This window comes from Phalacrocorax carbo, chromosome 9 (genome assembly GCF_963921805.1).
Source record: "Phalacrocorax carbo chromosome 9, bPhaCar2.1, whole genome shotgun sequence".
Lineage (NCBI taxonomy): Eukaryota > Metazoa > Chordata > Aves > Suliformes > Phalacrocoracidae > Phalacrocorax > Phalacrocorax carbo.
In genome coordinates, this window is record NC_087521.1 from 27,101,601 (window position 1) to 27,125,805 (window position 24,205).

At 47.7% G+C, this 24,205-nt stretch overlaps 1 protein-coding gene and 1 non-coding gene across 2 annotated transcripts; both read left to right on the forward strand.

The window, feature by feature from the left end:
• The first annotated feature begins 4,850 nt into the window (after nucleotides 1-4,850).
• EIF5 (eukaryotic translation initiation factor 5) lies at nucleotides 4,851-12,128 on the forward strand. Its single transcript, XM_064460824.1, has 11 exons — nucleotides 4,851-5,195; nucleotides 7,236-7,515; nucleotides 7,777-7,858; nucleotides 8,086-8,258; nucleotides 8,578-8,689; nucleotides 9,235-9,374; nucleotides 9,905-10,063; nucleotides 10,262-10,423; nucleotides 10,717-10,881; nucleotides 11,152-11,286; nucleotides 11,729-12,128. The coding sequence occupies exons 2-11, from the start codon at nucleotides 7,444-7,446 to the stop codon at nucleotides 11,819-11,821; spliced, it is 1,293 nt and encodes a 430-aa protein (XP_064316894.1). The 5' UTR covers nucleotides 4,851-5,195; nucleotides 7,236-7,443; the 3' UTR covers nucleotides 11,822-12,128.
• On the forward strand, nucleotides 9,013-9,136 carry LOC135315090 (small nucleolar RNA SNORA28). The gene has a single exon (XR_010374542.1). It is a non-coding gene; the product is annotated as a small nucleolar RNA SNORA28 (small nucleolar RNA).
• Nucleotides 12,129-24,205: the final 12,077 nt, after the last annotated feature.

Here is a 24,205-nt window from a genome sequence, read left to right on the forward strand (position 1 = left end):
AATCTGCTACTTGGACAAACCGAGGAAACCTGGCTTCTCGGATTCCTATCACCAGGACTTCCACCTACTGCTGAGACACAGGGAGAAAAGACAGCTCTTCAAGCCAAAGGCATCCCTTTTTCACAGACTCTGAACTGTGCTGTGCTGATTCTACCTCCTGATTGCACTTCCACCCCATTTGCACTCTTCATTAATTTCTGCCTTTGTTTATTTGCCTCTTTAGACACAGGCAGCCTGGGTATATTTGCTCAAAAGGGTGCTTTACTTTGTCCTTTCATCCAAACAACTACTGTCCGTAAAACTCCTAAAACTCCTCCCACAGACAAAGAATCAGCCAAGTGCGACGCTAAACGTAAAGGTACACTATTGAAAAAGCACCAACACTGAAAAAAAACGTGCAAAGCAAATCAATGTGTTCATGTTAAAAAATAAAGAAATACCACAGTGAAGGTCCATGGTATCCTACCAAACACAGTAGGATCACTCAAATGGCCACTGAGTACATGCAGCCTGATAGCTCAAACATCCACTTTTCTAATGCATTGCTGAAGATACGCACTGCTTAAAATTGAGAGGTGCACAGGACAGCCTTTCGCCCTTCTTTCAGCCGACATGGACAGGTATTACTCAGCTGTTCAGGAAGCTTGCTAGTTCTTCCGGATCTACCAGCTGGTCTAAAAAAAAAGATACATTACTACTATCATTTTGGAAAGAGTATTCCAGTAAACATACATCCAGGCAAAGCCAGGATACTCTCAGCCCACATTAGCTTTATTCATGGAAGCCAAAGTGACAACAGGCCCATTAGATTTGATGATGCTCTGGGAAGCCATCCCCTATTCTGTTTAATGCAACATGGTGAATGTACTTGGTGTTAGATATAGTGCTGGTACAGATGGGCAGTGACCACCTCAGCAGTAACCCAGTGTGTGGGTCTCATACTGAGCAGTGCTAGCTGAAGAGTCAGGCCCAGCATCCCCTTAACGCTGCTCCCCTACCCAGCCAACCTGTATTCACCCCCTGCATTGCATCCTGATAGGAAACCCTGGGATATAGAAAAAGTATCCTTCTCCGTTAACATTTACAGCTATCAAACACTAGTTTATATTCTGCAGAGAAAGCTGGCTGCTTCTCCTTGCCAAGGTGCCTCACTTATATAGACACACACTGCAGGAGGGCAGGAGGGAGTCTCACAGTGTCCATTGAGATGGTAACAACAGATCTGGTGCAGAGCCTGCTTCATGCTGTCAGCTGAACACTGAGCCCTTTCAGGGCACTTGGACCCAAACACTAGCTGGGAGATTTCAGCATTTCTGCACAGTAATAGAAGCAACAAAAATAACTACCATAAATAATGGCTATGTGTGAATCTAACATCATATACTTGCTCTGCTTTTTTCCTCTGTTTACTAATTCCTGAACTACTAATAATAGCTAACAAGAGTGATAATGTTACAGAGCACAGAAAGGAAGGCATTTCACAAAGTGAGTCTCCCCAGGATCAACAGTGAGCTGCCAGGCAGCAATGAATGTGGAGCTCATGAACAGTAAAACCAGAATTAACCTCTGCCCTTGCTACCGATCAGTGTCTAGTGTCAATCCCAAGGGACTAAAGTCTAAAGGGTCACTAAAGTCCTGAGGGACTCATGCTTCCTCAGAGGTTGCATATTCAAACCTGGCATGTAAATAATTAAACTTTCTCTACACATTTCCAAGATAGGAAGAAGAAAAGCTACTGCTATTCAGGGTTCAGTGTAACTGTATGCAGTCTTGGCCCTCTTTCCATCTTCTGAAATTACTGAAATTGCAGCCAAAGCCATGAAGACGACACAAGGAGGAATCACTTACTCAGCTGCTAAGGGTTCCTGCCTGCACTAGACAAAATAACAGCTCTGAACCAGCCACTGGGAGATAACACGTGTGGCTTACAGCAGAGAAAAAACATTCTTCAAGGCCAAGGTTACCAAGTGGGTATTGAAATAGGATTATGTTTATAGCCAACCATACCACTGATAGACAACAAACTTTCTGAAGAATAAACTGCAGACAGGACACAATGTCGTCTATCAGAGAATATAAACACACATGATTACAACACCCATTTTTGAAGATTTGTATTTTAAATATAGACCTATATTAAGATTCTCAATAGATTTTTTTATTTTACTGCATTATCACAGACATTGACTCTTTGTTATTTTTACTAAAAACTGACTAAGGCAACATAGAACAAACTTGAATTGTTCAAGGCTGAACTGAATGATAAGACAGCATTCCTGTGGTAAGGGAACGCACCCTAAGGTCCACTGCGGAAAACTTCCTATTCTTAGACCTGAAACTGCTTCCAAAATCTGACTTAGTAATGCCATTGAAAATGTCTGAACTACAGAAGTATACATAAAACCTGCTTAGTTTCTACCAGTGAAATGCAAAGCACACAAGTGGTCTGTATTTTGAAGGTCAGACAAGCAATGTGAACTATGAACTTCTGGATTCATGAAACCATGACATTTTAAAGTGGGAGGAGAGAAAATATTTTTCTGTCTTGCCCAAGCCATGAGATACTGAAATGAACAAACTATAACTATTAAGACTCAGTAAAAATATTTGGCATTCAACATGTAATATTAATGAATTGTTCTGGTGAGAAAAAATTAAAAAACAAGACACCAAGATGACAATAGACCACAATTTTAGTCTGTTTTGTATAATTGAGAATATCATACTACTTCATCTGTTCAGGACCTGCTTTTTGCAGAAGGAACACTATCTTAGAAGGTAACTCTTTAACTTAATGATGTCAACTCATATACTATAAAATTTAAAAAAAAATCCCTTCTTTATGCTACTAATCATAACTGTCCAGAGTTGTTCATTATGTCAAAGAGCCCCAAATGCAGGGTCTTGTTTCCCTTTTGCTGCTCAGTGAAGTGGTGTTGGCAGCAGTATGCTTTAACACTCATAATTTATTAACCTCATAGGTGTTGTAGCGTGGAACTAAAGCCACAGACAGGAGGCATTTAGCAAGTTGTACATGCTTATATTTTCCCAGCAAAGAGTTCCTGCTGTGCTTTTCTCACCTCCTACATTTTTATGGGTTTTTTTTCTCCTCACGGTAACTGCCAAGCTTCATATATCTTGGAGATGCTTCCTTATTTTGCCCTAACCCACTTTCTCATGTTTTAAAAAGTGTTGTGTATTTATCAAGAAGACATCTAACGTATCCTGAAGAACTTTTAACTTTTTCAGATGCAGATAGTAAAGTCCAAGACAGACTCACATGTTGTTTTACAGGACAGTGCCCTGGCTACGAATACTTGCTATTCCATAGGCTGAAAAGAGACATACATCTAGGGTAGCAGCCATCATGAAGATGTTAGAAAGCACTGATGTGCACATTTATCTCTGGTTGCTCCAGCTGAGGGAACAAGATTTTTATTATTGTATATCACTGGAAGTCTTCATAATAATAACCCAGTTTTTGTGAGTTCTAATAAAACTTTTTTATCAGTCACCTTCATATTTTAATGCAGTTCTTTTGCTTATCACACCAAAAATGTTCAAGATGTACTTGAAGTTTCAATAGGAAGTATATTTCCTTTGACCTCATCAACACGTTATTGAAGTCAGCTGGGAAACATACGTTTCAAAAGTAACTTCAAGCAGGAAGAGATTTAGAGTATATTACATTATTTAATGTCACTACAAGTTTTATCTTCCCCTCTCTTTTCCTCTATACACCCACATAGCCATTGAGAAGCTTTGCAACATTATTCAGTAAGACACAGCAACAGGAACTGAGGATTATTGTTCTGCTGGGAAGTATTTATAGGGGTAAGAGGGTTGGTTCATCACTCAGTTGATAAAGTCAAAAAAAGTTCTTTGCTACTTCAACATTATTGGCATTTTAGAATGTCCAGGATATGTGGAAGAGGGAAAAAGGAAGACAACGGGAAAGAATAGAGCACAGGGAAGAACGGGCCAACATTTTCTGCTTTTTTAAGTGAATGCAAATCCAAACACGCATTTCATCCAGGGTCCCAATTCAGCTAAGGAGGGCTGGCGACACTTCACATTAAGAATGTATATGAACGTGGCAACTGTATCACTCTGTAAGGCAGCCCAAGCACCCAGAGCTACCCAAAGCTGAGAATGACATGGGTAATAGGCCCCTTCCTGCACCCCAAAAGCAGGCTGGACAGGAAAAACACAACTTATTCAGCAACTTAATTGGCTTTCAATTATTTGTAATACAGCTGCTGCGGTGCCAAGCATTCGGTCATTGCCGGCCTATTACGAGTGGAAACCCACCCCAATCGCCATTCCTACAGCGTGGGCTGGCGGCCCCGAGCCCGCTCCGCACCGCCCGCCCCCGAGAAGGAGGGCAGCCCTGGGGGAGGCGCCGAGCAGGGAACGGAAGGGGGAGAGGCCCCTCAGCACGCCCAGCATGAGGGGACAGAGACGCGGAGAGGTTCCCCGACCTGCACAGCGGGCGAGAAGGGGGTAGTTCAAAGCCCCCCACCCTGACTCAGCTCCCACATCGCGCCCCGCCCTCTCTCGCGAGACTCGGCCGGTATAGACGCGATGTCCTTTGGGGCACTGGCGGGGGGAGGGTAGAGGGGGAGGGAGTTGAAGCCAGGGGTACCCTGATTGATAGCGGTCGCCGCCAGTGGGTGGGGGGGAGGGCGAGCCCTCAGCCAATAGCTTCGCCCGAAGGCGAGCGGCGAGCCAATGGAGGGGCTGGGGGGGCGGGGCAGGCCGCTGGCTGATTGATCCCAGCTTTGGCGTTGTTCAGTCAGAGTAAGAACATTCTAGAGGTGAGTACGGGGCAGCCATTGCCGGGGTCCCGTGAGCCGCCCCCTTCTGCCTGAGCTGCACGCCCGCCGCCGCCTCTCCCTCCCCCCTTCCCTCTTCTCCCCCCTCCTCCTCCTCCTCCCTCCCCTCACAGGTGTTGCCACTAACGATGCCCCTGATTGTGTTTTGCCCGCAGATCGTCCGGCGCTGCTGTCCCTGCTGATATCGCCCGCCTCAGGACGCCGGGACCCGGAGGCTGCGGCGTCCGCCTCCGCCTCCGCCTCCCTCTCCCTCTCCGTCTGGATATAAACGCCCCCACGGCCTTATTCTCCTCGCATACTCGGCTTCGTCGCAGCCCGGGGCGAGCAGCGTTGGGTTTATGTCTTTATTGGACGAAAACGGTGAGTATTAATACTGGGCTGGGGCGGGGGAGAGGGGCAGACGGGATTGAGAGGAGGCTTTTGGCCCTGAGGAGGTGGGGGGAGCGGGCGGGCGGGCGCCTTAGGCTGGGTTGGGGCTGCGAGTTGTTGGTAAACGGTGGCTAGTGGGAGATTTTGTGTAATGAAGTGTTCGGAATATCGATAAGAGGGGGAAGAGAAATGAGGGGGTGGGGGGAAAGCGCCCCAGCGCTTCAGTTGTACCCGTTCGCAAGGTTTTTGTTTGGTTTGTTTGGTTTTTTTTTCTTTCTCCCCCCCTTTTTTTTTTTTCTTCAATTCCCCTCCCGCCATGCGACGAGACAAGATGGCGGCGGCGGGGCCGCGCCTCCCCGCGCTGGGGGTGGGCGGGGGGGTGGGGGGGCTGTGGCGCAGTTACAAACCTGGGGGGAGGGGGCCCTGCTTTTAAAGCGTTAATGGGGGGGGGGGGGGGCAGAAGGAGGGGGGGCCGCCGCGGAGCGTCCCCCTCCCTTGGCTGGGGAGCGCATGCGTGGCTGGAGGCGACTTCCCCCTGTCTCTTCCAGGGCTGACTCAGTGCTTAATTGCTGCATTTATGACTCATCACAGGGCTGAGCGGGGCGGGGAGACGGTGCTTTGAAGCAGGGAGTCTATCTGCCTTCCCGCTTTTTCCTCTCTGCGTAGCATATTGGGGGGGTGGTGCTTCGAATGAGGTGTCCTAGGGACCAGGAGAGGGAGCTTTAGTCTACAGCAGACAAAAGCTGTAATCTGGAAGGAGGGGAAGCTGCACGTTCTGCTTGAGAGCTCATGCTCAATCGCGGAGGTACCTGCTTCCTCAGTGCTTCTGCAAGCACGTGGCCGTGTCACATGGTGGCTCTTTTTAGACATCTTGAGGAAGAAAGCCTCGTGCTTGAAACATGGTCCACGGTGCACTTTTTCCTGAGGAAGGGCAAAACTGCGTCTGGGAGAATGTAGAACACAAGGCATATACGACTTGCTTCTTTTGTAAAGAATTTGTAAACCTGACAGGAGGGACTCGAAGCATGTGGATCCGATAGACATGCATATATAATTACTCATAAATACTAAGAAGGCTACTTTAATGTGTCAGCGTTCCTGTCATTAATGAGAATAACATGATGACGTGTCAGGATTGCCATGGAGTAGTCAGGGTTTCCTACATACTCAGTCGTGGCTTAAGTACTCTCTTAGATCTCGTTATAGAGACACATGTTAATTTAAATATGTAAATACTGCTTAAGGCAACTTTAATAATAGGATTCATCCTCCCCCTCCCCCCTTCCCCTAACAAAAAAATCACCGGGAAAAGCCGCTGCACTGCTCTGTTCCTCTGCATTGCAAGGCTTTCTACAGTGAAGCAACTTATGTCAGACTTTGTCAAGCTTATTGCTAAGTCAAAACTTAACAGAAGCTGCTATGAGAATCCATAAGTAAGAGGGACAATTACCTAATTTTCAACTCTTTTCTACTCCGATCCAAAAAACTAGTAAGCCATGTAAAAATTATGTTGGGCTACAGGTTGCTGCTGCTGCTTCATCTCACAGATACTTCTCAACATTCTAACAGGTTCAGTTTATGTGATAGGTTCATGCTATGATGTGGAATTTGAAACTTTTCGAGATCTTTCTCATGCAGCCTGAAACATGTCACGTTGATCCTCTTGATGCAAGAGCCATTGGTCTCCATAATAAATCAAGCAGTGTTTCTTTCCTTTCTGTATTATTGATTGCAGCACTCCTCCAGGAGTTAGTTGTACAGAAAACAGTCTTAAGCTGTTCATTGCTTTTAGGGTAGTAAGAAAGAAGAGGGTGGAAAGCTCTGTGATGTAGTTGAGAAGTAACTTAGCAGTACAACTCAAGGCTATTGTTTTCAGTTCCCCAAGTTGAAGAAAGCCAAAGCATAAAGAATGTACTTCTTTTTTTTTCTTCTTTTCATCCTAAATATAGTCCCTTTTATAGCTCTGTACAAAATCTGATTGGTGCACATTAAGATAAACTTAATTCCTTTTCTGTTTATTGACACTTGCAGAGCTGTTGCGCAGCCACTGGTACCTGTATTGGGGAAACATAGCATACAAGCAAGAACCTTACAGCCTCAGTGGCGAAAATTTTTTCATGTCAGAGACCGAGAACTCTTGCAGTCGTTTATGTCATCCCGTCTTCTCCAGACAGAAGATACCAAAAAACTGCAATCAAAGATCTCTTCATCTTATTGATAAAGCTACTAATAAGGCAAAATGTCTGTCAACGTCAACCGCAGTGTTTCAGATCAGTTCTATCGCTACAAAATGCCCCGTCTGATTGCCAAGGTAACTTTACTAACCATTAGTTGTAAGTAGGTAGTGTTTCCTGTGGCTTCCTCTCTTGATAGAAGAGAAACGGTGGTATGAGGTAATGATACCGATGTTTACAGGGCAAGGAGGATGTCTGCTCCTTTCTGTCCAGACTAAGTGCACGTTAGCACTTCCAGGACAGCACATTTCAAAGCAGAACTTTGATGTAGTGAAATGGGGAATACACACTGGGTTTGGCTGTTGCAATTATTTACTCTTAAAATGCTTTTTTCTTAGGTGGAGGGCAAAGGAAATGGAATAAAGACGGTTATAGTCAACATGGTTGACGTTGCAAAGGCGCTTAATCGGCCTCCAACGTGTAAGTAGTCTGGGGTGGCACAGCTTTTTTTTTTAAGCCTTTGTGTTTGAAGTGGTAGTGTTAAGTAGCTCATAAAGCATTAATGCTGTTTTGAAGATTTGTAAGAAAGAAATATGATTATTTCGGGATGAAATAATGAACAGAAAGAAGCAGTGGCATATTTTCTTGCTGTTGAAAATCACAGTGAAGATATGAGCGCAGTGGTGGTTATTATACTTCTTTTACAGATCCTACCAAATTTTTTGGTTGTGAGCTGGGAGCACAGACCCAGTTTGATGTTAAGAATGACCGTTACATTGTCAATGGATCTCATGAGGCGAATAAGCTGCAAGACATGTTGGATGGATTCATTAAAAAATTTGTTCTCTGTCCTGAGTGTGAGAATCCTGAAACTGATCTGGTGAGTGCTCTGTGTCTATATCATTAGTAACACTATGGGAACACTTCATTAGATGTTTTTGGAAGTGTGAAGATGATAGTTGACTTGAATGTCTCTGAAGAGAAAACTCAGTATATCCCTGCCCCCTTGGGATGCTTTTAGATTTCTAACAGCTCAAAATTTCTGAGACAAGAAGCTACTTCTAAACTTACTCTCTTGGGGGTGATAGAAAGTATTTAAACCTCTGGCTTAATCCTGTGGAGGTAATACTATAACATCAGGTTTAGGCTTTGTAAGTGGTATGTTAACTGGAGGTTGGTTGTTTTTTTTTTTTTTACAGCATGTCAATCCTAAGAAACAAACTATAGGTAACTCTTGCAAAGCCTGTGGCTATCGAGGCATGCTTGACACAAACCATAAACTTTGCACGTTCATTCTCAAAAACCCACCTGGTAAGTGTGTTTCCTTATTTGGTGGGGGTAAAGGGGACCTCTTCATCTAACTAAAGTGTAAAAAGGCTCCAGCGTACTCCTAGAGTATGTTTGTGTGTCAGGGTGAAGTAGCTGTGCTCATAGTTTCAATATGAGCAGTCTCTTGCTTTGTGATCCTGTATCCTTCCCAAGTAGAAGTATCTGAAGAGTTGCATTTGCCTATGCTGGACAAACCTGAGTAGGAGGAGAGCTAGTCAGCAGGTGCTCATTGCAGCTTTGCTTTTAAGTCAGCATGAACTGAAAGCAGTATAGTAAATGCTAACTGTAATGTACTTGTCCTGTGCAAGCAACACTCTGTAGTAAGCATCTAGTTGCCTGCTGCAATTTAAGCTTGCTAGAGCAGAAAAGTCTAACCTATTCCAGGGGTCTCTGCTTTGTGAGGTTACCTGTTATATAGACTTGGACACCATTATGCCCTTTGAAATGGGGATTTGGTGGAGGTGCAGTAGTGCAGGGACTTCATTCCATGAACTACAGAAAGCTAAAGTGTTAAAATTCACTTGCAGAAAGTGGTGACACTGGTACAGGAAAGAAAGAAAAGGAGAAAAAGAACAGAAAAGGCAAGGACAAAGAGAATGGTTCTGTGTCCAGTAATGAGACACTTCCACCCCCACCACCAGAGGAGATTACTCCTCCACAGGTTGTGGTAAGTAGAAGGGAAAGTGGGGAGATGAGGGGGTGTGGTACCTTGCTCTGATTTAAAACGTCAAATGACTGGTATTCCTTGCAAGTAAGCATCACACCAGAAGTTCTTTCTGTATCCAGAACTTCACTGCTGGAATAGAAGAATCCCCGTCTCTCCTCTAGAGCAGCTTCATCAACTCTTCAGTAACAGTATTTGTGCTCCTTGCTAAGTGCAAGCTGCATACCCGTTGCAGTCCATGTCCCTGGAAAAAGGAGTATCTCATGAGTGTACTAGGTAGTGGTGAAACACCACACTTTAACCCTATGGGTGGCTACAAGCACAAGCCTAGCTTCCGTTACTACTTTCCTATATCTGCCCTTTCTCCATCATCTTTGACTTATAGAGTCATAGTGTAACCCTTTAGGGGAAAAATAAAAAATAGTTGCTTATAAAAATGCTGTCAAGTCTGTATATAGAAACAACACTCAATGTTACTAAGCTTGTATTAACAGTGTATGAATCTCATCTCTTGGTTTGGTGGTGTTTTTTAGGAAGAGGAGGACGATGATGACTGGGGTGAAGACACAACAGAAGAAGCCCAGAGGCGTAGAATGGATGAAATTAGTGACCATGCGAAGAACCTCACACTTAGTGAAGACCTGGAAAGAACAGTGGAGGAGAGGGTCAACCTACTGTTTGATTTTGTGAAGGTGAATATTCCCTGGTTGTTTGCTTGGTAGCTGCTCTGCTGTAGTTGTGTAAAACCTTGGTAAGGGGGCTAAGAGCGAGCTGCTTAAGCCTCTACCGAAGTGCTGGTTCCAGCAGTGCGGGGGAAGGAAGCGGTGCCATAGAGCATTGACACAGACCTCGGTAGCTTTAAAGTCTTTGTACCTGTTCCTGTCTTGCAGAAAAAGAAGGAAGAAGGTGTCATTGATACTTCTGACAAAGACATTGTAGCAGAAGCAGAGAGACTGGATGTAAAGGCTATGGGCCCACTGGTTCTCACTGAAGTCCTTTTCGACGAAAAGATTCGTGAACAGATAAGGAAATACAGGCGTCACTTCCTTCGTGTAAGCAGTCTCCTCTTCTGCACCCAGTGCAACAACTGTTGTGTTGGTTTTTTGTAGCAACTAGCTGACTCAGATTTGGATTGCTTGGTGCTGTGGGGAAGAAGGCTTTTTGTAGGGTTTGGGGTTGTTTGGGTTTTTTAACTGCTATTTCTTAGCTAGGGAGAAGTGCTGGGAGGGAGAGTGTGAGCTGTTCTGAATTTTGCTGGCTCGTTGACTTGAGTAGAAGTAGTAGCTTTTTCTGGATGGGGGGGAAAAGCTAATTTTAATGGCTTTTGGTTTTATCACAATTCTAGTTCTGCCACAACAACAAGAAAGCTCAGAGGTATCTTCTCCATGGCTTCGAGTGTGTGGTAGCCATGCATCAGTCTCAGCTTATTTCTAAAATACCACATATTTTGAAGGAAATGTACGATGCAGATCTTCTGGAAGAAGAAGTCATCCTTGGCTGGGCAGAAAAGGTATGGGGTAGTATCTCACATACTATACCAGCCAGGTACCCGCATGTAGCATACTGCGTCTGGTTTCTCTGTTCTGGTGTAGTTTCTTGTGCAGATGTCTAAACAACTCATCTGAGATAAGCTACTGTCTGGGAGAAACTTCCCTTTCAAAAATGGGTTGTTCACAGCAGCGGGTGAGGCTAGAGCTCTGAGTTAGGCTCTTGCTGTATTTGGGTATGATCTGACGCAGATTCCTTCAGTGTAAAAAGTCTCTGTACTTTTGACTTTCAGGCCTCAAAGAAATATGTTTCAAAGGAGCTTGCCAAAGAAATCCGTGTCAAAGCTGAACCATTTATTAAGTGGCTAAAGGAAGCTGAAGAAGAATCTTCCGGTAATGAAGAAGAGGATGAAGATGAAAATATAGAGGTAGGAAAGAAAGAGTGAACAACTCTAAGCTGTGCATGCTTAAGTCTTGAACTTCGTCCTGGTGTGCTTATTGGTGGCTTCTTTGTGTATCACTGTGTGTTGGGAGCTGGAGGAACACCTCGTTCCTGATGCTTTGTCAGCACGTTTGCTACGGAGTCACTCGTCTAAGATGAGTTTTGAAACAGTACAGGTGCCTCTTAATAGGCAAAGACACTCACTGTGGAGTGGTACTAAGTCCCTTGCACAGTAGTGGTTCATATAGTGGAAGATTGACAAGCGGTATTGTGTGTAGAGCCATGTGTTTTAGAGGAGTTAGTGGGGTGTGTTGTTAGAAAAGCTGGTTAAAGAACAAACAGTGATTCTCACAGTTTAGGCTTAAAATCACTAGTGCTTGATGATGGCAGTAGGTGCAGTAGTAAAAGTCGGTGTCTTGTCCCCACAGGTGGTGTACTCTACAACTGCCAGTGTACCTAAAGTTGAAACTGTGAAGCCTGCAAACAATAAAGATGACGATATTGATATTGATGCCATTTAAAGTGATGCAACATAGCTTCCAGCATAATAATGCAAACTTCTCTGCATTTTCTGCCAGAAGTGTGACTTGTATGTGCACAAGCTGAAATGGCTTAACATCCTGCTACCCTTTTACTCTTAAAATGTATCTTTTTACTGTGACTGGTCTTGTGTAACTAAGCCTAATACCAAGGAGTCGGCACGTGGATGAACTGATTTAGTTTGCAACTGGCATGTTCTATTTTGTTTTCCTAACTTGTGTTGGACACATGCTTGGAGCACATTTATACAGTTGTGGAAATAAAGGATTTGGTTTTGGTCAGTCTTCATGTGTGACTCTGAACTCCCTTATTTCTTTTCCAAGTATTTATGTAACTTAATGAAATTGCAAAGTTTGGGACAAAATGGCATAAATGTCTTAAATGAGATGGAAAAAAAAAAAAAAGGGCTTCGTTAGAGGCTGTTGCAACAGTGGAGGCTTGAAACCTGGGCAAGAAGCTGTTGTTGGGTAACTTAGAGTGTACAGATGCTAGCTTCCTAAAACAGGCACCTGTCTCCGTTCTCATCCTTGCAGGCTTTTTTTTTTTCTCAACAAAAGCTTCACAGGTGTTCACTAGGTAAGTGTGTTTGGCTTTTTTTTCTCACTGATGTTTTCAACAGCTCCACTAAATACAGGTTTCAATGCTTTGACTAGAGCTGAGGAAATGGGTGCCTGTGTTGGTTAGAACATGGTGCTGCACAACAGCTGGCTGTGGCCGCAAGCCCTGCTGTGCAGTGTCACCCTGCTCCAGCCTGATGCAGCGAGGGAGGAGGGTACCAGCTGCTGCCCTGGGCAGTGGAGCCCCTGCACCTGACCTGCAGAGCTCGGGAAGTGAGTTCTGTAGGTCCTCAATGCTGAGGTACCCCATTCCTTCAGAAATGGCACAAGAGAAACCTTGTTCTTCTAAATCCAGAAGCTGATGTGGTGAGTGATGGGTTTTGGCCTGGGAGAATGGGTCAGCGCTGGACTTTGTGGAGGTTTGTTGCTGCATAACTGGGTTTTTTTTCCATTGTGAGATTCAGCACAAAGTAGTTTGAGAGATGGAGGCTCTGGTGCAGTGAGCTGCTTCTAATCAAATTGTTTTAGCAGAACTTAAGATTAAGCCTTTGTTTGCTAGTTACGGTAGTGGTGACTTCAGCTGCAGCTTTCCCTCTCCAGAACAGTGTGGTGTAGGTCTGTGAGCTTGCTCTTGCATTGCAGGTGGCCCTGGCCTCAAATTGTCGGCACTAACAGGTGGCAAATGGTGCTTGAAAGATGGGCTGAAGCCATGAAGCATCTGCAACTTCTTGTTTTATTTTAGATGGGTGTTTTATTGCAGTAGTGTATAAAACCATGACTTTTAAGTACAAGTTTAGTCCTGGCTTTTAAGAGGGGAGAAAACCAAACTTGTTCTCCTTTCTGTTTAAACTGGGCTTGTAATTCAAAAAATGTCAGTTACTGATGGGAGGCTGGAAGCTGAATCACTCTGACCTCTCCAGAAGATACTGCCTCCTCTTCCACCCCCTGCAGGTGCAGGCACATGCCTCCCTTGTGGATGCAACTGCTACACACCGTTACAGGTATCTGTGTGCCAGGCTAGAAGCAGAGTCTGGAAGGTTGAGATCCTCTGAAAAAATACAGACTAGCTGTTACAGAGGTGATAATTTTTGTCTGGTACTGCTGTAGAAAACTGTATGGGTGGGTTTTAGTTCCTGTGGGCAGCAATTAAGAGACTAGAAGGTGTGGGACTCTTAAAGCAAAAGGCTGGAACTTCAGGGGTGGTGAGAAAGATGGAAGGGCCTAGCTGGAGGCAAGGTTTCAGCCCTGGGCTTCCTGCTTGCTTGTGGCAACAGGTTGGCATTAGCAATACTCTGAGATCACTAGGATTTCCCAGCTGTGTCAGTGATGTGGGTGTGAGACTTCCTCAGGTTCCACCTCTGTGGTTGTTGCTCACCTGTTGCAGTGGGGGGTGGGTGCCTGTGTATTGGGTGAGTCCCTTGGGTAGGGGTCTGAGCTGGGTTTACCTTCCTGAGCAGAATTGCTGCTCACAGATGGAATAAAGGAGAAACCTTGTGCTTTTCTAGGAGCATGTCACAGCTGCAATGTTGAGAAATGCTGTGGCCCCTTAACTAACAGCCCAAGAGAGGTCTGCTTCTCTGGTGGGCAGTGCCCTCCTGATTCTCTCAGCCCCGTTCTTAGCTAGTAGAGGACGGCATGGTTCACTGAACCAATGTGTTGATCCGTGCTGATGACCTGCAGATGTGGCTTTGCAGATCCGGGTTGGTACTGCACCTCGGATGTGACCAGAAGGTTTCTGCCTGAAACACATGTTGCATGGTGTTGGCCGCTGCCAGCTGTGACATGGTGGGGTTTGAATTAGGGTGTAGTTTCATTTTAGAGCGGTTGCAGGCAGACACTAAAGGGGATAGTCTCTTTTTTTTTTTTTTCCCCACCCCAAGACCTAGCAACTAGCAAGACAGACCTCTTTGCCCCTGTAGGGAAACTAGGAAAGAAATGCACCAAAAAAAGTTTTCTGTAGGATCAGTGAACTGATGATGTCATAGCAAAGCTATATGATGGTAATTTGGGGTAAACACGGTGGGAGTGTGCAGGGAGTGAAAGTGTTCTTGTCTGTAGTAGCCTACAGATGGGTCAGATTAGGTGTATTATAAAGTGGTACCCTAATATTCAGGCATGGGGGGGGCTTCTGGAAGCACTGAGGGCACTGCTAACTATGAAATGGCACTGAGGTACACTTCTCACCCCGTTTTCACACACACATTGCTGTTTCCATCTCAGATCGCTAACTGAGGGTTCCACCAGCTAACAAAATTGAGCATTCATTTTGTGAGCGTTTCTTTAGGGCAGGAAGAAGTCTGACTTCGAAGTTTCCTGAGCATTTGAATTTATTGCGGCCACTAGCTGAGTAAAAGCAACAAGTACACCTTTAAATGGCAACTGCGTGTTTTGGTACAATCTGCTGGAAGCTTCAGAGAGACTCCTGGCACCTGCAAAGGGAACAGTAAGTGCTGGGTGATTTCCCTCACTTCATAACATACAGTCTCTCTGTTTAAAAACCTCAGCGTGATTGCTGCGATTTAGCAGGTGGAAGGTCTAGCGGCAGGTCTGCTAGCCTTGGCTTTACAAACCTTCATCTCCTTCCAGGCGCCTGTGATTGGGAGCTTTACTGTGGCTCAGCAGCCTTTGTCAGCAGCTTCTCTTCATCCAGCACAACAGGGAGCTTCTCAGCTGCCAGCTTTGCTTGGGGCAGCACCACAAGCAGATGAAAGGAGCTCAACGGCTTCAACCAGGGTTTAGAAATCCTGATTGTTGTTGTGGGTATAAGAAGTACAATTGCCTCGTTTTACTTTTATCAATGTGAGCTTAAAAATTGTCATTAGAGGCCAGGGCCTACTCTGCTGGATATGGTAGACATGCGTTCATGAAAGGATGCTCTTTGCTCCTGAGAGTGTGCAGCTCAGGCTTGTAGCAAGGCAATGACTAAAGATAAGGAAAAAGTGACTTGAAGGGACTGCAGTGGTCATAGTAATTGCTGAACGCTTTTTATTTCTCCTTGCTGTGATAGCGGCGGCTGCAGCCGGTGCAACCGCGATGCGACACTCCCAAAGAGGTCAGCTTTCCAAACAGGATGCAGTTTGCTCTGCGGGGTCACTTCTGTGAGGCACTACCATGAGGCTATCGTTCCTCCCCACTAACATCTTCCTTGTTCTTTGGGGTGAGATGCTCACTGGAAGATCGCAATCTCCACCCATGTCAAGCAGCTTGGTTTGATTTGTTGCTGGCCAGATGCACCACAGAGTTAAGGGTTGATTTATAGCTAATAAATAATGCTCAGTACATGGGTGTGTTCCAGTTGTGCAAGTTCTGAACCTTGATGTTTGAAAAAAAGAGGTAGCACTGAAAAGTAGTTAATGTAATGATCTGTAACGAAGCTGTCCTTTCATTTGAGGGCTGCTACAGGGTAGTAATAAACATGACAGCAATTCTGGGCTCCCAGTAAAACCAGTGAATGGAAGGCTCTCTGAAAGTGACTCGGAGGGCTGCTGCTGAGGACTGACTCCCTGGCATTCAGTAACACCCCGGAAGTGTGAAGGTGTGGAACAGAAAACCCAGAAGATAACAGGCAGCTTGAAAACAATGTTTTTCAAAGCTTTGTCTGTGAAGCACTTTTTGCCCACTTAACTTTCAGCTTAAGTCTTACAAAGCTTCTGGAGCCATTGGGATTGTTTACATGCTTGACAGGCTGCTGGTGTCATCTATGTTTTTCATTATGAAGACATCTTGCTGCTATGGGGGTGTCGGAGTCCGCCTCTGAACCTGGAATTGGTGAGGAGCTGTTCTGGGGCACTGACCAGCCTTCCCAGGCTGTCACTTCCTCACTTACAGGGGTGCTGGTCCACATTATCCCCACAGCTTCCTTAGAGCTGTTCCGATTGACATCCTCCAAGGACGCGCCCCCGGCATGCAGGTGATGCTGCTTTTAGTTCAGTAAAATTCTGCAACTCCTTAATGTTTTTCAGAGGAAAAAGAAAAAAAAATCTTTGGTATCTTGGGTGAGGAACCCAAGAAACAGGTTCACCCAGTCATTGTCAGTAAAACAGGGAATAATTTTTTCTGTTGTGATGAATGTCAGGGAAATCCAGTAAATGTTAAACCATTTTTTATGAGCATGAGTTTGTCTACTTGCATGTGCTTCCCATTCGGTGTTTATTAAATAGCTAAGGCTCTTCAGTAATTTAGCCTCAGCAAACACCTGTGTCCTGGCTTTCTGTGAATGGGATGCCACTAGCTTCCAGTGATAGCCACGCAAATCCATCATGATGGGGCAGGGCCAAGCTGAAGCCAGGTCACAGAGTCACAGAATGGCAGGGGTTGGAAGGGACCTCTGGAGACCATCTCATCCAACCCCCCTGCTTGAGCAGGGACACCCAGAGCAGGGGGCACAAGAACGCGTCCAGGTGGGGTTTGAATGTCTCCAGGGAAGGAGACTCCACACCCTCCCTGGGCAGCCTGTGCCACTGCTCTGGCACCCGCACAGGAAAGAATTTTTCCTCATATTCAAGTGGAACTTCCTGTGTTCCATTGCCCCTTGTTCTGTCGTTGGGCACCACTGAAAACAGTCCAGTGCCATCCTCCAGACACCCACCCTTCAGATATTTATTTATAAGCATTGATATGATCTGCCCTCAGTCTTCTCTTTGACAGGGTGAACAAACCCAGGTGCCTCAGCATTTCCTCGTACGAGAGACGCTCCAGTCCCCTGATCATTGTGGCTCAGTAAGGCAAAGCTGGGCTCAGCAAGGCCCGTGGCTGGGCCCAGGCGTGCCCCTGCCAGCAAGCTTCAGAGGGGCCCCAGTGTAAGAGCAGCTCTGGAGCCGAGGTGGGGAGGTCCCAGACACAGCTGCACCTAGCTCCTTCTCACTCTGCTCCTTCTGTGTCACTCAGCTCCAAGGTTACTCGGCTGCATGGTATTGGAGCTGACCTTGAACGCAGGCAGCCACGCACCTGGGAGGTGGGGGAAGGGGTTGCAGAGCCTGTTCCTGCTCCCAGGACCCTGACATTCTCTGAGGCTGGAGCTGGGGAGTCCTGTTCTTCCCACCACTAATCTTATCTCATTACCCTGGGGTTAGATGTGTTTTCTGCACAGTATTTTCTTTCTTAAGAGGGGAGGAGATGATCCAAAAAGGAAAGCGTAGGGCAATAGGCACTTCAGCCATACGTTGCAGCCAGGGGTGGTATCAGCACCAGGAACTCCTCAACAGGAGGTTTGTGTGGGTGTTGTATTATTCTCTCTGAATTTTTGCTTAATACTGATTTTTATATCTAGCTGATATTAATAAAACCCAGCTAACAGCAATGACATCAATGGAGTCTGGCATTGTATCTGTGCAATTAAGGTAGACACCTGTCATCTTTGAAAGAAACATGAGGAAAATATATTTCCCCAGGACAGTCCCATGCCCGTGTTGTAATTATTAATTAATTAATATTCACTCTTATAGACAAAGTTACAGGGATACAAATTGTGAACAAAGCAGTTCATATAGGAAAAGACTAAATAAAGAAGGAAAAGACTAAATTAAATAAAGAGGCTAAGGGTTTTTCACATGGCCTCTGAGGCTGGGAAACTTGGATTTAAAGGCTTCCATCTCTAGCCTCTCCTCTTTCTTCAGCCTGTGCTCGTACTTGGTGTCAGGAGCCAGAGGAGCCGGCGGTCCCAGCTGGACGTGCTGTGGGGCACGAGGTGGTTACGGTTGGTAGGCAAACACACTCAGGGGGGAACGAGAAGCAGGAACACAGCTGCAATGACAGGAAAATACTGCTTTGTGTGGGGAAGTCACGGGATTTTGAATAATCGCTTTTAGATTCTTATTTATCACCTGGCATTTAATCCAGGAGTTTGCATTCTCCGTGCCTTCTCCATGAACAGGATGGCTAGTTTTTAGTTTCCATTTATTCTGCTGAAAGACTCCTATGTAAGAACCAGAATGCAGAAGAGGCAATTTTAAGGAAAAAGTCATTTACTGTCAGTGGATTTTAAAGAAAATCCAAAGAACCAGTCTAAATGAGATGAGGAATGTCAGCCAGGTCCCACGAGGCCAGATCAAGGCGGTCACTGCATCCAGTCAAGCAGACATGAGGACACACCACCTCCAGAGAGCAAAGTCCCCACTTAGGTGGAGTGGTACAGAAAAAGGGAAGGGAAACCTTTCTGTAAGAGAAGCGGGCTGGATCCTGCCCAGCGGAGGTCACCGAAGAACACCACCTTCACCTTGCAGACAAATGGAGGAGCCAAAGTTTTTAGCTAGTAGCGCACCTTGCTGAAGTCAAGAGTCCAGGGATGAAAAAGCACGAGCAAAAGTACCTACACGTAGGCGGAACTGATTAACTGTGTGCTCCTCATGCTGATTAAAAATAAAGAGGATGGGGGTGATAAGTCCCCTGGCCAGCTCTTGGTCAATCCTGGTGCCAGAAGACAGGAGCAATTCACTTGACTTTGGCAAAACAAATGCCGTAGGAAGAAAGAGGAGCTCATGAAGCTCCCAGAGCTGCGCAGCCAACCTCTCCCCACTAACCAGCCCTGGTGAACCTCCTCACTTGCATGGACCTGGAGGTGCTTTCAGTTTTGCATGGCCAGGTTTGGGTGTCCGGGTGAACAGTCTGCTTAGGACCGGTCCTCTGGGGAGGGCAGGAGCATGTGGGCTGCGAGGGAGGCCCGAGGGATGCCGGGCTCAGCACCGCAGGCACGGCTGGCTGCACCCCAGTCCAGGTCAGCAGTCAGGCAGCCAGGAGGTGAAGGTGGCCATGGTACGTGGGTGGTAGAGGAGTGAGAGGCAACTGGCAAGGCTTTCCTGTTTTGTAACGTCAACAAGGCTCATCCTGGGTGAAGGGTTAGTTTTATCTGAATCATCAAGGGGGAACCGAGTGTTCCTGGTGCGAGGAGATGTGGGAGAGCAGGTACCTGTCTGTCGTGAGAGCCTCTTCTGGGGGCGTCTGGTGATGTGCGCCGGGGAGCTGCGCAAGGCACTAACTGCTGCAGTTTCTTGGTTTTTTACATAGTCTTTTATGATACTGTTGCCGCCTTTGTTCCTTTTCTTCTCAGCGCTGGGGGTGGGACTGGAAGACAGCAAGCAGCAGCCGGAGAAAACCTGTTTTGCAGGAAAACCGGCAGATGCGTGCGGGATGGGGAAGGAGCGATCGGGGAGGGCAGGCACCTTCCTCTGTCCTGCCCCGTTCCCATGAACCTGGTCTCAGCCCTGGATCAAAGAGGCCGGCTGCTGTTCGGGCCTGACTTGGTAACCTGCGAGGAGCTACCGGAGAGGGCACGTCTCCTCCCGGATTACTCTGCCTTTCCCACTCCATGGGACTTGCTCTGCCCTGGTGGCGAACGGTCTCTGCCCTGGTCCAGAGCTGGTCAGTGGTGGGGGATTTTAGTGTCTGTAAGAGAGATGTCTGTCACTGTCACAGGGTTGACATCATGGTGGGGTCCACGCCCTGCGAAGGTACCTGGGTACCAGAGAACCCACGAGTGCTGGGAATTTTCCGTGACCCACTTTCCCTCCTTAACTTCTGTTTGTTGGCAGTAATAGGTACCCATTTCCCGTGGATGTCCCTGGGTGGTAGCGCAGGAGAACCTGGCCGGGGATCTCAGCGGGGACTGAGCCTGTCCCCTCGAACACATGCACACCAGCAAGCCCACGGCGCTGTGGGACACGGGGCCAGGATTTCACCCACTCCCAGCCTGGCCACCATCCGTGGCTCTGAGCCCCCTGAGCCCCTGAGCCCCCTGCCACCGCCCTGCCGTGGGTTTTGTCACCCTGGGTTTTTGTTTGTTAGCCCGGGCAGGAGGGCACGCGCCGCGACGGTCGCCGTGGGGTACGGGAACGGCCCACGGAGCCACGGCGAGGTGTTTTGCCCTGCGGGGAGTGCGGGAGCCGGCTGGGGGGGGGAGGAGCTGGGGCCGGGCACAGGCTGTGGCGGGGACCCCCACCCCTCACCCGGCGCCTGCGAGAAGCGCTGGGGGAACGCGGGTGTCGCGGCGGGGACCCCACGGAGCGCCCCCCCGGCCCGGGGCACGCAGCGCCCCCGCGCGGCCGCCAGGGGGCGCCCGCGCGCCGGCGGCCCCGCCCGCCCGGCCCCGCCCCGCCCCGCCCCGGCCCGCCCCGCCCCGCCCCGGCCCCGCGAAGCAGAGCGGGAGGAAAGGGGGGAAAACCAGAAATAAGAGAGGGAGGGGAAAAAAAGAAAATTAACCCAAAAAAGAAAAGAAAACAAAGAGAATAAAAGAGAAAAACAGGGGAAAAAAAGAGAAACAACCCCCCCCAACCCCCCTCCCTGCTTCCTTTTCACACTCCTGAATACTTTATGGCTACAGATCTGCCAGGATTGGCCTCCTCTCTCCCAGCATCCTCTTTCTGCAGGTTTTTGAGGAATAAGTGCAAAATTCTCTGTGTTGGATGGAAAGGGTGTTCCAGGCCCCAGCCTCACACGTGGCCCTGCCACAGCCCCTGTGGGGGTTGCAGGGTCACACCTGTCACGGGCCCCCCAAGAAGCGGGGAGCCTTGGGACGGGGAGGTGGCACAGCCACTGCCTTGTCACCCTCTGCCCTAGGACGGCCAGGGGCTCGCAGGGGAGGAGATGCCTTTCTGGAAGCAAACAGTGGGGAGCCATAATGTGGGGTGGGTGGAGGTGAGGGTGGTGGAGATCATCCTCTCCCAAAACCACTGTCAAGAAATTGTTTAGGAGGAACAGGGAAAGCTACAGCTGCCTCTCCATCACACGCAGTCTATAAACCAGGAGATATTTTCTTCTAGAAGGTATATAGTATCTCAGCGTAACACCCAGGGAGGACTTGCTTGCTGATAGCCTCCAGCCTGTCTTATGCAGGTTGCACGTAAAGCTCTGGTCCATGTAATCTCAGTTCATGTGCTCTGAGGGCCAAATGATGCCCTTTATGTTGGAGGATATATTCAGGCTGTACATAGCCTGTTTACCCCTGGCAGCGCTTTTGCCTGCAGGAGCAACTACAACATCTCCCGGTGGAGCAAATGCTGCAGTGCAGAGGATGCAGCTCCTGAATCTGTTTCCAGGTAACGCGTCTTGTGAATGAGCCATTCCACCAGCTGCGCTTGCCCAAATGCCGTGTGCGAGAGGATCCTGCACACCCGGACAGGTGCTGCTTCGCCTGCTCGGGCGCCTGCCCTGTCCTGCTGCTGCTCTTGGGGGTTCGACCCTCCTCCTCCAACGGGATGTGGCGGTGGGGTGGTGGTGCTGGGAGGGAGGTGGTCCTTTCTCATGCACCAGTGACTCACCACACAGCACCCTGCTGTCCCACAGTCCCTCCTCCCGCTGCATTCATGGCATCTGGGATGCTGTAATTAAACACCTCCAAAGAGCTGTGTTAGAGGGATACCAACAGCTACAGGGAGCTGTAGAGAAAATACAACTAATGACCTGGTAACTCCATCCAGCTCCTGCCCAGCAGTCCAAAGGGATAAATATGAGCATCTGGGCTTTTTTCCCACTGTCCTGTGCTGTTATATTTCTGTGATCATGTTGCACACAGCAAAACTTAAATGAAAAGCACAACGGCAAGAGCATCAGCCATGCAGAGGCAAAGCGCTCCCTACATGATACCACCTGAAGCTGCTCCTGGACAGCAGGGTTGAGCATCTTGGCTTTGCTTGGGCAGCGAGAGAGGAGGCACTGGGATGGGTTGATGGAGACTGAGTCATCTGCCTGTGCAGGGTGCTGGGGGCACTGGCTGCTCTGCCATCCCCTAGGCTCTGGCAGAGACCAGTCCAAAATTTCACCGCCAGCACCTGGCTGCATCCTTGTAGCTCTGCTGGGCACAGGCAGGAGTGGCATTCCACACATGGTTTCAGTTCTCCCCACAGGATGCTGTGCCTGACCATGCCTGACGGAGGGGCTGACTAAGCTGCCACCCAAACAGCAGCTGCAAATCAGCAGTGGGTGTAAATCCACGTAGCGACAGCTCCATGCATTGCCTTAGCATCTCTCGTTGATTCACCTGACCTTTTCCACCAGCATCCCGGAGCAGAGTGACTCCGCTCACCCAGGGGCTCTGGATATCTCTGGGAGACATGGGTGGGCATCTCTTTCTTGCTTATGAACCAAAGGGATGTTCCTCAAGACAGTGGTTTCACAGTGCAAGTTGCTGCTGAACAGCCATCCAGCTCCAACTGGCATCTCTACATGCAGTGAGCAGGGAAAAAATCATCATGGAGGAAAGGGAAAATTTTTGGACACTGTCTTTTCTTGAAAATGGAGAAAAAAAAAACTTTTCATGATAAAGAAGACAGCAGGGTGGGGTTTTTTTGAAAGGGTTTATTTTTTTCCATGTCTTCCTCACTTCTTCAAACACAAGTGTCGCCTGCCTCTTCTGGGAGGGCTTTTAGGTGACTGCCGGAGAAGTGAATTTATGGCATTGCAGGTGTCAAGGAAGCAAAAACCTGATTGTGTGACTCAGATTTGGGCAATTTTTATGCTTGGGGAAATGCTTCTTGGCACTGAGTCTCTCCAGAAGGTGGGACCAGTTGGACCCCAAAGTCAAAAAGCCAGGCAACTCATCATCCTGGGCCTGGGTGATGGGTGCTCTTTGCAGGAACAGCATGAAGGCAGTGTCACTCACACCCCCACAGTAGGACAGCGTGGCTCTGGGAGGGTCCCTGCAGCCCCCCTTCCTTCCCCTGCACCCCATGGCTCTCCATAGTGCTCTCATCCCAGGAGGGACCAGCCAGAGCCCACAAATCTCAAGGGGGTCCTGTGTTTCTAAGAAGTGAATTTTTCCCCCCAAAGGCTGTCGTGAGAGCTGGGTCTCTGCATCCCCATTTTCCTTTTAGGCTCTGAAACATTAAACCCAGGTTGGGGCATTAAACCATCCCTTGTTTAGGCTTTCCTAGGCGGATATTTTCTCTGCGCTGTGCTGCTGCTGGAGACAGCAGGTCTCCCCCTCCCCACTCCCCCCCACCTCCCCAGGCTTTGATCCCAACAGCTCTGGAAGCTAAGCTTTGAAAATACAGTGATTTCACAGCCGTGTTGATTAGAAAATGAAATTCCAAGAAGCAAATGACAACCTGGCTGCACTGCCTGGCTCTGTGAGGCTGGAGCTCCCCACCAAGAAATATATTCTCATATTTTTTTGACACATCCAGGGTGTTGTATTATTAATAAAAAATGCAGACAGAACTTAAGAGAAAATTACTTCCAAAGAAACTGCTTTTTTTAAAGGTTTTTCCCATGAAGCTATCATCCTCCTTGAAGACAGCGCAGTCCTTTCTCTCTTTTGTAGAGCAAAAATGAAGCGTACGCTTACCCTGGGGCAGGGACCATCCCTGGGCACGTGGAAAGAGCCCAGGGATTTGTCTCCCCTGGAAGGCTGTTAATCAAGGTTTCCAGTGTAATAGGAAAATGGATTTAATGGAGGATGGAGAGAGGGCTGGGGACTGTTGTGGTTAACTCTACAAAAAAATAACCACAGACTTGCAGCCCTGTGAGGACTGGATTGCATCTAGTCCATCCAGGTGGGATGGGGAGAGGACTAGCTGATGCGGCTGCCTCCACAGCAGCCATGATGCCATACAGTGACTCCAAGTAACTCTTTCTTATTCAGACACCCCAAAATCCAGCTTTGAGAAACAATCTTTTCCCCCCTCCCAGCTATATTAATAGCACCATCTTGTTTTTTGAGTGCTCCTGACACTACTCTGAGTATATCAGTCCAGAGTGGGAGGGTGTTTGGGGCTGATTCTTCTCATTTTTGCTACTGGGAAAGCAGCAGTCACCCTCAGCAGGAGGTAAGCTCAGTCAGCCTTGTACTCCAAGCCCAGAACAAGTGGGATGCCGGAT

Bases quoted from the DNA above. Each gene is read 5' to 3' on its own strand.
- EIF5 (XM_064460824.1), top strand. From the start codon at position 7,444: ATGTCTGTCAACGTCAACCGCAGTGTTTCAGATCAGTTCTATCGCTAC. The intron at 7,516-7,776 runs GTAACTTTACTA...CTTTTTTCTTAG, and splicing joins TGCCCCGTCTGATTGCCAAG to GTGGAGGGCAAAGGAAATGG. The intron at 8,690-9,234 runs GTAAGTGTGTTT...ATTCACTTGCAG, and splicing joins CATTCTCAAAAACCCACCTG to AAAGTGGTGACACTGGTACA.